Genomic DNA, 17,532 nt, shown 5'->3' with positions numbered 1-17,532 from the left:
TTTCTCCTTTGTTGCATGAGATCAAGAAAAATCAGGATTTAGACCTCTGACTGGCTTGGCTGGCATCAAGAGAATGAAAATGGTAAGAATAGGTTTTATTTGGGATATTTACACAGGCATATGAGTCAGTTCACAAACTGGGACAGTGCTCTGACATGCATATTAGACAAGCAGCATACCCCTCTTTCTGCTCATTTTAACACATGGATCGCATTACACACTAAGAGGTGAAGCCCTTTCTTGTATAATTTTTCTCTTGCAAAAAGCAGGAAAATATATGAATCAGACTGTTAGATAAACAAATCTCTGTCTCAAATACCTGTGTTGGGTACATGTGCAGTGTGTAATCCCTGGTGGTAATAGAACTAGATGCCGCCCCATCACAATTTTGGAATACCAGCCCAGTATGAACAAATCAAAGCAATTTTACTAATTATGAGTTAAAGATCAAAGTTGCAATATAGAATATCAGTGTATATTGATCTAGATTGGTAGTGATATTCCTGATAACAATACTCATAATGATAACTACTAATTCATGTGCTGAGTCTTGACAAGAGCTGCTGAGAAACAAGAGAGAAGTATCATCATGCTTGCAAGAATCCCAACATTTACAGACGACTGTTTTTTTTAAAAAGATGAAATTTTCAGTTTATCTGAGATGAGATCCTTTTACAGCTTCTTTATTTTTTGGTTAAACAGTTTGGTCCATGGGAAAACAAAGAGAAGTTTTGTATACTGCAAATGTTATAATTTTATAAACTAAAGCCTGGGACGATAATCAAAAAACCAAATCAAACAGAATTAACCAGTACCTGCAGTAATCAGGAAAACTGCAGAACATCAAATCAAGAGTACTCAAGAGGAATCCACAATGATATGAACAAACTTTATAAAGCTGGGTACTGATTTTATAGAATATTCAGAGGAAAATAGGGGCTAATAAAATTGACTATAATAGCAAAAATATAGCAGCATATTCAGTATACAGTAATTGCTAAATGGGTATCTCATATATATTTATTTCCTGTGTATGTAAGGGGGGAAAGAGGACACCCCTCCAAAGCTAATAAAGACTGCTCATATTCCATAATCATAAAATGCAGAGCAATAGTTAGAGGAAAAAAGGCTGAAATATAACTATAGGTGTGTGCAGATGGCCTCTTCAAATTTTCCACACTATTTGTAGTGTGGAGGGGAAAAGGTGGAATGGTTTTGTTAATTATATTTGAAGAAAGGAGAACTTCTCCATCAGTTTTTCTGAGGTAGGCTTCACTATTAGCAGTGGTTGTGTAATACAACTATGTTGTTCCCCCACCTCCAAAGATTTTTGTTGTTTGCACTACCTGGCCATTACTTTGCAATCTCCACAGTGCCCACTATCTCAGTGGTTCCCAACCTTGGGTCCCCAGATATACTGGGACTAAAACTCGCAGACGTCTTCACCACTACCTGTGCTGTCCATGATTTCTGGGAGTTGAAGAACACTGCTCTACATTGCATCATTCTAGGACATGGGGGCGGGGTGCAACCAAAAATGATGGAGAAATGTTGAAGAAAAACCTGCAAAGAGCCCTTCTATTTTTAGGAGAGTTGGAAAAAGAGCAATCTCAGAATGTCCCAAATAAATACATCTCAGAAATTTTGGTTCAGTTCTACGCTTTTGCAGAATTCAGCACCTTCTGCAAGAACTCCCAGATGATAGTTGCAAGGAGTTACTGTAAATATATTTGGTCTCTGCTCCAAAAGAGACTTATAATATATGGTAGTTTCCTCTAATAGGAGCCCTGCAGTAGGTAGGAGGCAGGGACATGTTGCATCTGGTCCTAGGAAAAACCTCCAGCTAGTGATTTACGATAATTCACCCTCCAATTTATTGAAAGTTTCCCTTTCCCATGAAAAAGGCTTCTGTTTTCCTGCCTCATTCTCAAGCTCACTTCTTTTGATGATATAATAAAATACCGGTAATCAAAATCCTCATGGATCAATTATTGACACAGCACAAACCATAGCATGGTGTGTGTGCGCACATGTATGCGCACGCACACATGCACGCACGCACGCACTCACTCTCTCTCTCTCTCTCTCTCTCTCACACACACACACACACACGCACACGCACACGCACACGCACACACACACACACACACACACACACACACACACACACACACACACACACACACACACACACACCAACTTACTGGGATGGATTGGCTTACTGGAACCCTGACAAGTCTTTTTAGAATCCACTGTACCATTTTGTTGCAAGCCCTTCATTTCTTTTACTCTATTTCAAAGTCAAATCATTTAGAAGAAGAATGAAGATGCATGACCTCATTTCTTTGGGGCACCAGAAGTTTTATTTATACTGATGACCTTGCACTTGTTGCTCAGTCAGACAGATTTCAGATGATTCAACATCTTATTTATTATTATTTATTTATTTACAATATTTTTTAGCCGCACCATTGCCATTAGAAGAACTTGAGACATACTGTATTATGATAAACCTAAACCTAAACCCAATGCCCCTAAGATTGAAATATGTGTCTTTCATCTGAGAATAAAGCGGGCATTTCAGAAACTTCTGGTTACCTGGAAGGACATCCAACTAAATCACAGATTTATCCCTAAATACCTAGGTGTTACTTTGGATCATATGTTAACCTATAAGAAATGCTGCCAAAATACAAAAGCAATCAGGAACCAGCTAGGGCACACAACCACAAACACTAAGAATTACTGCCTTAGCCCTATGCTACTCTAGAGGTGGATGCACCAGCCCAATGTGATATAGATTATTTTTTAAAAACATCTGTGAATACTGGAGAAACAGCAGAGGGGTCCAGGAATATACCGTAATGTGGAAAGAACTGCCCACCTTTTAAAATGGAGGGACTCCAGAGAAGTCTGTCTCCTGGTCACATAGAGAATGGAGTTCCTTGGAAGTCATTTAATTATCTATGGAGTGGATTTGACAGAATCAAGGGAAACCTACAAAAATGGGGTGCTAGCACCAACACAGTTCTTTGCAGGTATAGAAAAGAGCAAGCAATATCACATCTGTGTCAGTGTATTTTGTGCCCTTCAACAGGTACTATACAAGATTTGATGCTAGGTCCCTCAAATGCTACTATTGTTTCCTGTTACCAGGTGAAAATTATCTGATAAATTTAATTCTTCTGTGAGACTTCTAGTAAAAAAAGTAAAGAAAAGATCGCTTTGGTTTTGCATGTTCAGCACTACCAAGGTCAGTAATTCACTGCTCCTCTCTAGAATGTGTTATATTGCTATGGTTGTTTGCTATGGTTGTTTGCCACATGCAAGGACTATGGATAATAACACCTTCCCTAGTGCTGCAGAAATGGATCAGGAGTAGAGATGGGAGTTGTTGTTGTTGTTTAGTCGTTTAGTCATGTCCGACTCCTTGTGACCCCATGGACCAGAGCACACCAGGCCCTTCTGTCTTCCACTGCCTCCTGGAGTTGGGTTAAATTCATGTTGGTCGCTTCGATGACACTGTCCAACCATCTCATCCTCTGTCATCCCCTTTTCCTCTTGCCTTCACATTTTCCCAAAATCAGGGTCTTTTCCAGGGAGTCTTCTCTTCTCATGAGATGGCCAAAGTACTGGAGCCTCAGCTTCAGGATCTGTCCTTCCAGTGAGCACTCAGGGTTGATTTGCTTCAGAATGGATAGGTTTGATCTCCTTGTAGTCCAGGGCACTCTCAAGGGTCTCCTCCAGCACCACAATTCAAAAGCATCAATTCTTTTGAACCTCACCTCACAGCTTCAATACATGATCCCCAAGTTCTACCCTGTTCCCCGAAAATAAGACCTAACCTGAAAATAAGCCCTAGTAGGATTTTTCAGGACTTATTTTAGGGGTAGGGCCTCAAGGGTATCCCTACTCCTAAAATAAGCCCTAATTAAGTGAAACCCTGCCCTCCACCATTGTGCAGCAACCAGAAGATGACATGACTGTATTTGAATAAATGTAGATTGTTGTACATGAAAAAAATAAAATATCCCCTGAAAATAAGCCCTAATGTGTTTTTGGAGCAAAAATTAATATAAGACCCTGTCTTATTTTCAGGGAAACAGGGTAGTATTATACAAATTTTCCCCTATATTCATACCATGCATGATTCTGTACACCTTGATCATGTTTTTCCTTCCTCTGAGTGTTTCCAACTTCTACAATCCCAGACTTTGCAACTTCTACAATCCCAGACGTTGCAACTTTCTTCATACAGTAATCCAATCTCTCTTCATTCTGGATGCCCTCTGTGCATGTTTTCCAGCTCTACAATATCCCCCCTCTAGTGTAGTGACAAGAACTATGCATAGTATTCCAAATGTGGTTGCACCATGGATTTGTATAAATGCAGTAATACAGTGGCAGGTCCCCCTCCCCTTGTTTTCTAATTATGTCTCACAGGAGATCTGTCTTTTTTGCAGTTATATCACAGTAAATAGATATTGTTGCCAAGCTATATTAGACTGTGAACTTGGTGGGGTTTTTTTAACTCAAGTAAAGTCTGCATGACTTCTAAGGATGGTGTCTCTTGTCCTCTCATGTGAGAACACTAAGAACTGCTACTGTATATCGTTCTTCTAGCCTGTAAGCATAGCAGACAACTTCCTTCTACTCTTGAAAGAGTTTTCACATTAATGAGACCTATTTCAAGCAAAACTGTCCATTTTCCACAAAACTACATAGTCTGCACAGATGTGTAAATCACACAAAACTAGGATGGCTTCTGTTTGGTCCAAGAATGTGTAGCATTGGATGAGTCTTTTGTTTCTTTATTCTGCACTTGCTGTATGTGTTACTTTTCAAAGGGAAAGAAAATTGATACAAATTTGAGAAACACTGAAGGGGGGGAAGCTGTTTGTCTCACTCTTAGGAGAATTGAGGAATTTAAAATTTCTTATCAAGGGGTTTTCCCTACTGAAACAACCTAAGCTGACACAAATGGAACAGCAACAATTCCTGTTATTCCTACATTACAACTGCTTACGCTGAATTTCATTTTCACTTACTATTTTATTGACTACTCCCACACTTTAAGAAATGGTTGCAGAGCTCTTCACCAGCTATTTTTCTTTGTAATATTCTAAGTAATTTTGCATCACCATCAAACATAGCCATCTCACTGCTCACATCTAACCCAGTCATTTATGAAAAAAACTAAAAAGGACCAATTCCAATACAGATCTTCATACAACCCCAGTGTTCACTTCTCTCCACTACAAAAGCTGGTAATTTATTTCTTCTCTCTGATTCTGCTCTTCAATCAGTTTCCATTCTATAAAAGAACTTCTTCCCCATGGCTGCAAAGTTTTCTCTTTAATCAAAAGCTTGTCAAATGTCATGTAGACAATGTAGACCACTTCATTTCTATCCACGGCTCTCCTGATACCTTCATCAAGTCTAAAAAGTTAATGTAATACAAGGCACAACTTGTAATCCAACGAAGATGGTTGAACACCAGTTTGTATTTATTATTTATTTATTGAATTTGTATCCAGCACCATCTGGCAACCAGGTCATTCCGGGTGGCTAACAACAGTATGAGCAACAATATTAAAACAAATTAATAAATAAATTAATAAATAATCAAATAGGATAAATTAAAACAGATGGCAATGAAGGAGATACAAAGGGTGATGGAGAGGATGACCAAAAGATTGGTAAGAGGGAGGCTAAGATCTTAATGCTCCGGGAAAGCCTGGCGGAAGAGACAAGTCTTCAATGCTCTTTTGAACCCATCCAACGAGGGTGCCAGGCAGATCTCAATGGGCAGGTTGTTCCATAGGTGGGGGGCAACCGCCAAGAAGGCCCGGTTTCTTGATCTTTCCCTCTGGGCCTCCTTCAGGGTCAAAGCCCTCAACCACCCTTCTTGTGAAGAATGGGTATTACGAACAGATCTGGCTGGGAGCAGGTGTTCTGATAAGTATCGAGGTCCTAAACCATTTAGGGCTTTGAATGTTATCATCATAACCTTGAAGTTGATGCAGAAATGAACCGGTTGCCAATAAAGGGCTTCTCGAGTGGGGGAGATGTGCTGGAATTTCTTCACCCCAGTTATTAATCTGGCCACTGAATTTTGGACCAGTTGAAGTCTCTGCATCAGCCTCAAGGGTAACCCCACATAGAAAGCATTGCAGTAGTCTATTCTTGAGATTATGAAGGCATGAATCAGTGTCGTGAGTGCCCCCACGTCTAGACAGGGACGCGGCTGGGCAATCCTCTGAAGATGGAAATTGGCTGCCCAGACCACAGATGCCACCTGGTTTTCCATGGTGAGATACGGGTCCAGGCAGATGCCGAAGTTGCAAACCTCACTCTTCATATGAAGAGTCATTCCCCCAAAGGAAAGGGAGTTTCCCAATCCACTGACGCCAGGACCGCCCACTCGCATGTTTTCCATCTTGTCCGGGTCCAACCTCAGCCCATTTGACTTCATCCACTCCAAAACGGTCCTCAAGCAGTATTCAAGGGTCAGGACAGCATCCACTGCAGTTGGAAAAAAGGAGAGCTAGAGCTGGGTGTCATCAGCGTACTGATGACACCGGGCTCCACAACTCTGGATGACCTCACCCAGTGGCCCCATATAAATATTAAATAGCATTGGCGAGATGATCGACCCTTGAGGAACCCCACAATTGAGGATCCACGGGATGTAAGTCATCTCGCCAAACTGTACTCTCTGGGGACGGTCCTCCAAGAAGGAACGGAGCCATGGCAAAGCGAAGCCACCAATTCCCAACTCAGAGAGCCGCCCCAGGAGGATACCGTGGTCGACAGTATCAAAGGCTGCTGAGATACCAAGGAGGACCAACAAGGATATACTGCCCCTGTCGGCCTCCCTCAGGAGGTCATCCTGCAGGGCAACCAATGCTGTTTCCGTATCATGCCGCGGTCTGAAGCCCGACTGGAATTCTGCATTCTGAATTCCCTAATACTGAAGTCACCTGCAAATTGGGATGGATAACTCTGGCCATATTTATCTCAGTCTTTTTTCCCATCCAATTGTTTGTTCAATCCTCTTTTTAAAGCGGTTTTTACTATGAAACAGAAGAAACCAACATAACCATTCATATGCACTGCTACGATACACAATTGGTCAGCATCCTGCATGTCGCTGCATAATATAAAGTTATGCAGTTGTAACTCTGTCAGGCATTATGACCAGGCAACAAGGACTGCACAACCTGATTGTCAATTGATCATGTGACAACCAATTGTGCAGTATACCAGCAGAGGTGCTTCATGAATTGTACTTCCACCTTGGCGCTATTGGCGCTAGCACTTGCATAATGTCAGGCTATGCAAGCACAGCTACTCAATCGGATTTCAGCCATTATGTGCATTGTCTCTATTGTTCAGCTAAGCTATCCTAACATCTCTATTTTTCTTTTAGTGATTCAGTTTGTATAACTTGGAAAGCTTTTGTCAAAATGGATACTAAAAGAATTTCTTCTCCATCTATACTTACAAGGATGCAGAATTCTTAGGTTTTGACAGAAGCTAGTGGATTGTTTTAGGTGAAGCTGATTTCCAGTAATACCAAAATATGCAGACATTTGGCACCCTAGTACTTTAGGTGCCATCAACTACTGATGCTTGGAGGTCCTAATCTGACACAGTGCTCTTTTGTATTTCATGCTGAAATACATGGAGGCTGGTTGAGTTCATGAACATATGAAATGGAAGTTCATAATGGATCATGGTCAGGATCACCAAGAATAACACAGAACAATATGATCTGAACAATTATTTAACAGTGTGGTTAGCCAAAATGAATTGGTGTGAGCTTCATACCAAGAACAGATATTTAAAAAGCAAGTATCATTCCGATGGGGATGGGTGGGTTATAGTTTAAATTATTTTAATAATTTTAAAATTGCTATTTCACAGTGTCACGGATACTCAACAAAAGCGATAATTGGAAAATTGACAAAGCAACATGAATTCTCAAAAAAAACTCTTCTCCAAAAGTTCAATAATAAGAACAACTCATTAATTCAGAAATCTAGGAAGTCTCCTGATGTTCACTAAATCACCTGCACTACTCTGCAGTCCAAAATTAAAGAAACTCACACACACACAACAAACACACACACACACACACACACACACACACACACACACTGAGTTGGGGAAATATTTCACTGGAAACATGAATGCATACCTCAATTTTACTCTCATGGCTTAAAAGGGAAAATTTGACAAAAGCTGTAATTGAACCACAGCAATTAAGATTAGGAAAATCTTTCACAAGAGTGCTTAAATGAATGGACATTACTCTTTGGAACTCAGAATCCATTGGCAAAATGGACTGCAGTCCATTTTATTCGATAGGAACAAAGGAATGGAATCATTGCAATGGCTTCTGCCATTCTAGAAGACAACACTGAAAGCAAAGAGGAACTGCAGATGCAGAAATCCAAACCATTTGTAGTGGCAATTAGTAAGATTCATTCTGCCGAAACCATTACAAGGAAGGCTAATGACATGTTTCTTCTTTTTTCTGTATGTGACAAATGCATCAGTGCACTTGCTGGACGGTGAAAGACCAACTACGTAGGTTTATTCAGTCAATTTTAATGCCCTACTTATAAACCATTCACTTAGCTGGCAAAATTTGTTGTGTGCCATTACATTCCCATTGACATGTACTAGCTGCACATAGTGTACATGCAGTTATGGAGAGAATGTGTGGTGAAAATTTTAAACAAACTTTAAAATAGTAAAATAACAATTTAAAAAGATGGCAACATTATCCAGCTTATCCATCACTGTTTAAGGAAAATCATTACCTTTTTAAAAATGAGAATTCTTTTACACTTTGTATCAGTAGGCATAGATAGTACATATAAATGCATTCAGCTAAAAGCTCAGATTAAATGTTGACAAAAGGGCATATTTTTTCTGGAAATGAAAGTAGCATATCCATCTTCATATTTCTATTAGAATAGTTTTTTTTACTCTGTATTAATATAAAAATATGCCTTATCATTACAATATCTTCAAATTCTTATCAGTAAAAATCCCAAAACCCTTTCCTCAAAAAAAAAAAAAAAATTAAATGACTGAATTTGGTACTCACCAGGTGTAAAATTGTATCGTGCAGAAAATCCCAAAGATTCAAGTTCACCATCAGCAAAAAATTTAATCCAAAGGAATCTGCCACTGGATTTTATTTTTGGTGGGTTTTGTTGTCCACAGTAACGACCAATTATTGGGGAAAAGCCAAAAGGTCCATCCCGCACCTCAATATGATCAAATTTACACTCCCAAGAAGGTTCTATGGAATATTTTTCATCAAAGTGTAACTCAATACATTGTCTTGGCGCAGCTGAGGATTAAAACAAAGACATAAAATAGTTTTATTCTCTGAAACCTAATCACATCCAAATGTATCAACGTATCATCTCTGTTCCAACTATTCGTCACAGTATTTTATGGTGTTTATTTGTCCATGAAGCGACATATTACCAAAATTCTTCTTCTATCCATGCATCTATCACTGTATGATTGCTTCTTCTAGAACAGTGGTTCCCAGTCTTGGGTAACCCAGGAGTTCTTGGACTGCAACTCCCAGAAGCCCTAACCAGCACAGCTGATGGTGAAGGCTTCTGGAAATTGCAGTCCAAGAACACCTTGGTTACCTGAAGTTGGGAACTACTGCCGTAGAACAATGTGGGATGGTTACAGAGTAATGTATGGGGTAGGGAATCATGTCTCACCACCACTTCCTCCCATCTAGAGCATCCTGAACAGGACTTTGTTCCCACTGCAGGATGAGATAAAATTTAGCTCTTCTGGCTGTTCAGACCTCCGCTCCTTCCATTTTTAAGAACTACACTGAAACCATGATCCTATACCCAATTATCTGGGAATAAGTTCCACTGAAATCAATGAACACCCTTATGTGTTGGCAATATAAGATTATACTATAACAGACTTCTCTAAAATCCTAGAAAGATCCATGTGTTACATATCTCAATTCCTCATGCTCTACTGTTCACTATATAGGAGTGTTTAAGCTATGAACCCATTCACCGCACATCCCATCTTTTGGATTAACAAAACAGATTGAACTGCAGCAAAGCACTATGTGATGGCTCAAAGGATTACTTAAGAGCTTTCCATGCCCTTTGCCAGAGAATCAGGTCACATGACATATCAGAAGCAAGAAACAGATAGAATTAAATTTCCTGTTTTAGAAAAGTTCATCTCTTCATCTCCCCAAATCTATAATAAAAGCTATCTCGCCAAAAGAATGGCTAGTCCTATGGAAGGTAATTGAATTCAACATTATTTTATTTCCAAAATTATTTTAGGAACAAATTAATACTTGGTTTAGTTTCTAAAATGTATGCAAATCCACAGCCTTGATTACCTCAAAACTATCTGAATTCATTCTGAGATGAGACTTAATTCAGAACAGAAAATGTAGCTGCTTTATTTTCCTGTTGTGGGTCTAAATTACTCTTTCCCTACAGCATTGCCATATGCTTCCTGGTATTTCTGTTCATCTGAACTTTGCACTTTTACTATAAGCTCTTGATATATGCATGGCCAGCAACACAATCACTGTACTGTAGTACAATAGTAAGTTGGAACCAGACTAAGCCCATTGAATCAATACAATTTAAATAGGTTGACTCACCAAATTGCCATTTACTGTATTTATTAATTTAATTTATATTCCACCTTCCTCTCAGTGAAGATGGAATATAAATTAGCAAGGTGGTATACAACAGCTAAGAAATACATTACATTTAAAACCAATGTACATTTAGATATTAATAGTAAAATAAAATTAGACTTACACAATGTCAAAGCATCATTGATTCAATGGGTCTACTCTGCTTACAATGTATAATAATATTGAATTTAAGCCATCACCACCACCACCACCACCACCACTACTACTACTACTACTACTTTGTTCAGAGAAGAGAGTTGATCTGAAGTCACAATGGGAAAACTCCTATATAGCATAGTTTTTGAACAAAGGCTATGCAAATTGGCTTATGCCAAAATGTGCTTCAGAATGTTGGAATTAAAAATGCCTGTCCACTAATGTACAGCAGAAGCAAAAGCACCGGAATTATTTCCAATCTTTTCACAGTCTTCAGGACTAATGAGACATCCAAGCCACAAGGAGAGGAAATAAATATTATAGCTGTTACTAGTTGGGTAGAATCTAATACTCTGGTGTGTAATATTTACTATAGCCTTCACAGTTGGGGGAGCATCTAGTACTGTGGTGTGTCGTATTTATTGTAACCTGCATAGCTGGGGAGTATCTAGTATTTCTTAAGATCTAATACTTTATCTTCATGGAACTGATAAACAAGCTAAAAGGGCGTAGAAATTCAGCAAATGAACATGAACATGAAAACATTAACCACCTCCACAAAACTCATAACGTTCTTATTGTGATTAAATACTGGACATAAAAATAAAACAAGGATTTTTGTCCAGTTTTAAGCAAGCAGACACAGTATGAATGATCATATTTCACCTTCTGACAGAAAAATAAAGCAAAACACAGCAGCTGGCAACTTCCTAGGAAGAGTACCCAAAACGTACTTCTAGCTTATTCAATAAAACAAACCATTTTCTAAATCACACGACAGTATTACAGTCTACAGAAACCTTCCGATGCATTTTGGGGTGTATATTCTCCAACTGTTATGGCTATAATCAACAACTGTAAGTATAATTTCACTTCCTTAAAAAAAAGGACTTAGAGCAGATCGAGTAAGTCTCCATTACCTTCATACTGTAATGCACTCCCAGTAGCCTAAACTAAGGTTTGCTTACTCCCACTTTTGTACAAAAAGCTGATGCTATTTTGGTGCTGAAGCACCAACAAACAGTAAACATGACTCTCAGAAACCTGTACTAGTCAGCAGCCAATAACCACACAAGCTTCCGGTACAAGGGGAATTAAGGGGTACTACTGGTCTCCTCACCACCCCCTAAGGCCTCTCTCTCCCACACATAAACTGGACTGAAACAATAACACAAATAATTACACTAGAGTAGCTGATGAAGTTTTGAATTGTGGTGCTGGAGGAGACACTTGAGAGTCCCCTGGACTGCAAGGAGATCAAACCTATCCATTCTGAAGGAAATCAACCCTGAGTGCTCACTGGAAGGACAGATCCTGAAGCGGAGGGTCCAATATTTTGGCCATCTCATGAGAAAAGAAATCTCCCTGGAAAGGACCCTGATGTTGGGAAAGAGTGAAGGCAAGAGGAGAAGGGGACAACAGAGGACGAGATGGTTGGACAGTGTCATCGAAGCTACCAATTTGACCCAACTCCAGTAGACAGTGGAAGACAGGAGGACCTGGCGTGCTCTGGTCCATGGGATCACGAAGAGTCAGACATGACTTAACAACTAAACAACAACAAGCTGATGAAGTAGCCAGGTGAGCATCACCCCATTCCCTGAGCTTTCAAGTCCAAATCTAGAAAAAGAAAAAGGGGGTGAACCCTTGTGGGATAACAAGCAGGCCCTTGTGATGCCACAGAAGGAGGGGAGTGGTTGAGAGAGGAGCTGGAACTGTTTCTGGGCCATGTTGACTGGAACAAGAGTGTGGCCAGTCTCAGCAAATGGGTCCTAAATCCAGGAAACAGCTAGCTAATATGATTTAGGATTACAATATGGCAATCCAGAACTGCACCGGGGGGGGGGGGGCTAGGCTTTGTTTGGTAGCCACATAGATGGTGAAATACACGTGGCAGATGCAGCAGTTGCCAGCTTTCCCAGCAGAGCTTACACCCTACTCAGCCTTGTCTGAAGCAAACATGACATGTGTGGAATTCTTCCAGGCCTTATCCTGCTGCTGGCGAGTACAACAGATGTGCAGACACCTTTGCACCAAGCCAGTGAACTTGGACACAAACTGGGAAAGTGTGCAGATGGATGCAAAGGCTTCAAAGCTACCTCACATGCAAAACATCAAGCTTTTTTCTTTTCTCCACTGCTGTTTATCCTGAGATTAGTCTCTTGCCTGGAGGCCTATTGAAGCACAGCAATTTTCCAAGATTTCAGCTGGCATTTTGAGACTTTGGCAGGCCCAGTCGCTGCCTTCGATATTTTCATGGCGAGTTTAATATTTTTGTCTTGAATTCTGTATTCAGAATTTTGATAAACAAACTGTGAACTTTGAGCCAACAGCCTTCTAATATGCTTTGTTCTGCTATTCTCACAGCCTGACCTTTTCAGCTGGTCTAGCAAATTATATCACACGTGGCTGTCCCTGCTCCTGAACCCCACCCAATTCCTCCCACCCAACCCCAGCTTCCTTTGTCTAATTCTGCCCCATGGCTGTACCTGCAGGCCAAGTATCTTTAAACTTACAAGCTGGCTATTCTAGCAAAAAGCTGAAAGAAGCAATTTTGTCTCCTTGGGCAGGATCCAATACCATCATTCTGCTCACAGAATGCCTTCCTTTGGAAAAATCAGGAGGGGTTATTGCAGCCCCTTCTGGGCCCTCAAAATCTGTTCCAGAGGTTCTTAGGACAGTTTGGGGGCAGAGCAAAGGACTAGAGGGAGGGAGGGAGGGAGGGGAGGAGAAAGGCTTGCTACACAGGCAGACGTCTGCTAGCACAGTACTGGATTTAAGCTCTTTTTTCAGCAGCAATTGGAACTGATGTCCATTTTTGTTGCTTGCCATCCAAGCGGATGCTGTAACTACTTTTGCAATGGATGTCTCTGCTCCTAATACAACACCTGCAAACTATAACAGCTCTGAGCTAGTCAAGGGCTGAGTATTACAGAGGCTCCATAACAGCCTTTTTATAGCTACTTTAATCTATTTATTTTTTTATATTTTCTTTTTACTGAACGGTTATTTCCATACATATGTCTAAGGAAAGAAATGACAGGAGGGGAAAGCTGTTGGAGTTTTATGTTCAACTTTTCATGTTGTCTAGTTCATGTGAGTGAGAAGGACTTTTCTGAGCTGGGATGACTATTTAGCATGAACCAATCATTCCTTTCAGCTTTAAAATTCAAAGAAAGCCCTACCTCTCTGCTGAGTGTTCTATCCCTCTCCTTCATTGCTTGGTGGCAGCAAAAATTCAAAACTCTGCAACAAAAACTGCAACTGTCATGGCCTCAATGCAGTCATATTATTGGCTGGCTGTGGATGCATGAAATTGTTTGATGCTCCTGAGAAGACCTCATTAAATTCTGTGCTTTTGAGAGTGTTTGTTTGTGTGCAGCACTAATAAAAGCAAAAGATGCAAGAATACATTGCTATAGGATTCAGCAGTAATGTGGCGCAGCTGTCCTGTGACGAGCTTTTGCTACTTGAACTCTGAGCAATCTTTTTAATTTAGGTTCTAATTACCTTTCTTCAAAGACTCCTAATAACACAGAAAAGACTGTTTAATGCTTGCATGTCTTGTCATCTTTTTCATCTAATTATCTTATACAAGTGCTATCTGGAGATTTTACATCTGCTTTAAAAAGGCTCTGGGTTCTAACTAGAAACAGAGGAACAGTTGCAGGGAAATAGCCCCCTACAATTAAGGCTTTAATTCTTACTAGAATGTAATTTCATATACTGTAGCTGACAGCTGAAGCTAAGCGGGGGGCAGGGGGGGAATCCATTCCAGTTTAACAGTATGTCTGGGAATGAGAGATTGATCCAAACATCTCCCCTTCATCAGTGTGAGCTGGTATCACACTAATGGATTGGAATAATCCTTGGTATCTCTCCAGTTGCTCAGCAATTGAACAGGGAAGCAAGAGTCATTTTTCTTTCAAACAGAGATTCTCTGCTGGCTTTGAAGAATGCATTTTGAATACAAGGAATGTGAATGGAATTAGTGGATATTATTACTCCTGCAGATAATTGCATAGATGTGCGCCAGAACAGCAAAATACTACTGCTCTTCCACAGATAGTGTTAAAGAAGGAGGAGGACTCATTAGCTTTACAAAAAAGAAGATGAAGGTCTTCAAGGGGACCACTGCTAATTTGGCACCATTTAGAACAGCTCAAACTCGGCTCATATTACATGAGAATCCAGAACTGGTGCCTGCCACAGGGAATTTCAAACACTGGCTTTTTGTGTTAAGGAAGAGGGGCTTCACTGAGAATGAATTCCCAAGCATACAGGGACGTGGTGGCGCTGCAGGCTAAACCACAGAAGCCTGTGCTGCAGGGTCAGAAGACCAAGCAGTCGTAAGATCAAATCCACGCGACGGAGTGAGTGCCCGTCGCTTGTCCCAGCTCCCGCCAACCTACCAGTTCGAAAGCATGCAAATGCAAGTAGATAAATACGGACCACCTCGGTGGGAAGGTAACAGCATTCCGTGTCTAAGTTGCACTGGCCATGTGACCACGGAAGATTGTCTTCGGCTCTATGGCTTGGAAACGGGGATGAGCACTGCCCCCTAGAGTCGAGCACGACTGGACAAAAATTGTCAAGGGGAACCTTAACCTTTACCTTACAGATAATATACTGAATGATGCAACTGCTCAGTACTGGCTGTCAACTGCACACATTTTCTGGAAAGTACTATACATCTAAGGTAATTTCTCTTATATCTGGAATCATCAAGTATGAGCCCAATGAAGACACACTTATCATGGTGGTCCAATTGGTGGCAACTCCCTTTGGGTGCACCTGGCGGCAAATGAAGCTGGGCTGTCAAGCACTGTCTGACACAGTTACAAGTTTAACTACACTATGAAGCATTCAGACATCACTGTTCGTGTAACATTCAAAACAAACCAATAAATAAATTACAAGTCATTTTCAGTGTTTGCTACAACTATTATTTCTATATTACTAATGCCAGGTCAAGGACAGAACATATTGGATTAACTCCAACATTACTTCCTCAGTTATGCTGTGTCTCTTCTTGGTTTCTGTATTGCTTTTTTTCCCAGCCCAACCCCTAACAAACAAGTCTAGGAAATTCATTGCACCAGCAAGGAAGGCAGAAAAAGAAAGAACACCTATAGTAGAGACATTTTAGAGACATGTTTTAGGAATGAAATATTTCTGTACTAACAAGCTCTTTGTAACCCAATCTACATATAACTGCTGGTAACACTGTTGAATTCTTATGGAATATTCCAGTAAACAGATGTACTTCCAGACAGCATTCCGGCTCCAAGAATAGTCAGATCTGATTTTTCTAATGAGATCTAAAACTAGGGCTTGTGCACAGGCCCCTAATTTGATCTGGGTGCTAATTATGAGCTTCCACTTGAGACCTGATTTTACCCAATGCAAATGGATTCTGGTCTAAGCTCAGATCTGGAATGATACCCATTATCTGCTATAACTCTGGAAGGGCAAGATGGCAGCCCACCAACTTGTCAAGATAGTAGCGCACCAAGAGAGGAGGGGGAGCACAAAAGACTGTCATAAACTGACTAAAGCTTAATTTTTCAAACAGCAAACAAAACAAAAAACAGCACTCAATACAATCTCTCCCACTCACTCGGTTCTAAATCAAAGTGAAAGTAACAAGCCAATGCAGCATTAAAGAATTTGAGCAGAAAAATAGGGTATGAGACAATATGCAACCTGCTCCACTGCCTCGGCAACTTGTTTTCATTGAAGAAATGAAGCTGTCAGTCCATGAGCCCCAGCCCCTTCCCCTTTATCGCCACTTTGCACCACTTTTTGTTTCCTTTTCCCAGTTTTGTAATGTATCTTAAACATGGTTGTTGTGGGTTTTCGGGGCTCTTTGGCCGTGTTCTGAAGGTTGTTCTTCCCAACGTTTCGCCAGTCCTCTGAAGATGCTGGCCACAGAGATTGGCAAAACGTTAGGAAGAACAACCTTCAGAACACGGCCAAAGAGCCCCAAAAACCCACAACAACCATTAGATCCCGGCCATGAAAGCCTTCGCGAATACATGTTTTAAACATGTTTTTACCCTCTAAGTGACAATGTTTTTCTGGTTGTGATCCAGGATGATACAAATCTGACCTGGGATCAGCTCAAGGCTGTTTGCTTTAAACAAAGGAATACCCAGCTTTAAACAAATAGCTTCAATCCAACAAGGAATTCAGCATTCAGTGAAAAGCCAGTGCAGAAGCCTGATTAAAATATCCCAGAAAACATACTGTCTCTTGTTCATTTAATCTATAGAATATTATGATTTACACAGATCCAAGACTATGAGCACCAGGCATGCTGCATGTTCTCAGTGTTCAGCCTAACAATATTTCTATCTGCCTGGACATGATCCTTACTACTTTTATTCTAGGCAGTACCAGTTACATTCATATTGACACCAGAGGACAAGAGGGTAAAGAACATGATAGTATTCAATTAGTAGAGGAAGCATTTAGACTCAAGTCACAAAGGTTCTTTATCTATCATTATAAAGAAGCTTGTCCAATAAAAGATAAAGGCGAAAGAGAAGAAACTAGTAGTGCTGTAGTGTTTATGTTATCTTTCCCTGATTGGCAATAAAGTCATGGCACCAGGCAGCGACACTCAGTATTTAATCTTTCTATTCTGG

At 40.4% G+C, this 17,532-nt stretch overlaps 1 protein-coding gene across 5 annotated transcripts in view; it reads right to left on the bottom strand.

The window, feature by feature from the left end:
• Positions 1-17,532, bottom strand: part of NETO1 (neuropilin and tolloid like 1) — a 121,676-nt gene that overhangs the window by 95,799 nt on the left and 8,345 nt on the right. For all 5 annotated transcript variants that reach the window (XR_013545283.1, XR_002300815.3, XM_078393527.1 and 2 more), the window contains exon 4: positions 9,122-9,370. Coding sequence is in view for 3 of the 5 variants with exons in the window: in XM_078393527.1 (XP_078249653.1) it covers positions 9,122-9,370 (249 nt within the window). In the remaining 2 variants the exon portion in view is untranslated. The remainder of the gene's footprint in view (positions 1-9,121; positions 9,371-17,532) is intronic.

Source organism: Pogona vitticeps, chromosome 4 (assembly GCF_051106095.1).
Source record: "Pogona vitticeps strain Pit_001003342236 chromosome 4, PviZW2.1, whole genome shotgun sequence".
Taxonomy (NCBI): Eukaryota; Metazoa; Chordata; class Lepidosauria; order Squamata; family Agamidae; genus Pogona; species Pogona vitticeps.
Note: the sequence above shows the minus strand (reverse complement) of the source record. Positions and strands in the feature narration are given on the sequence as shown.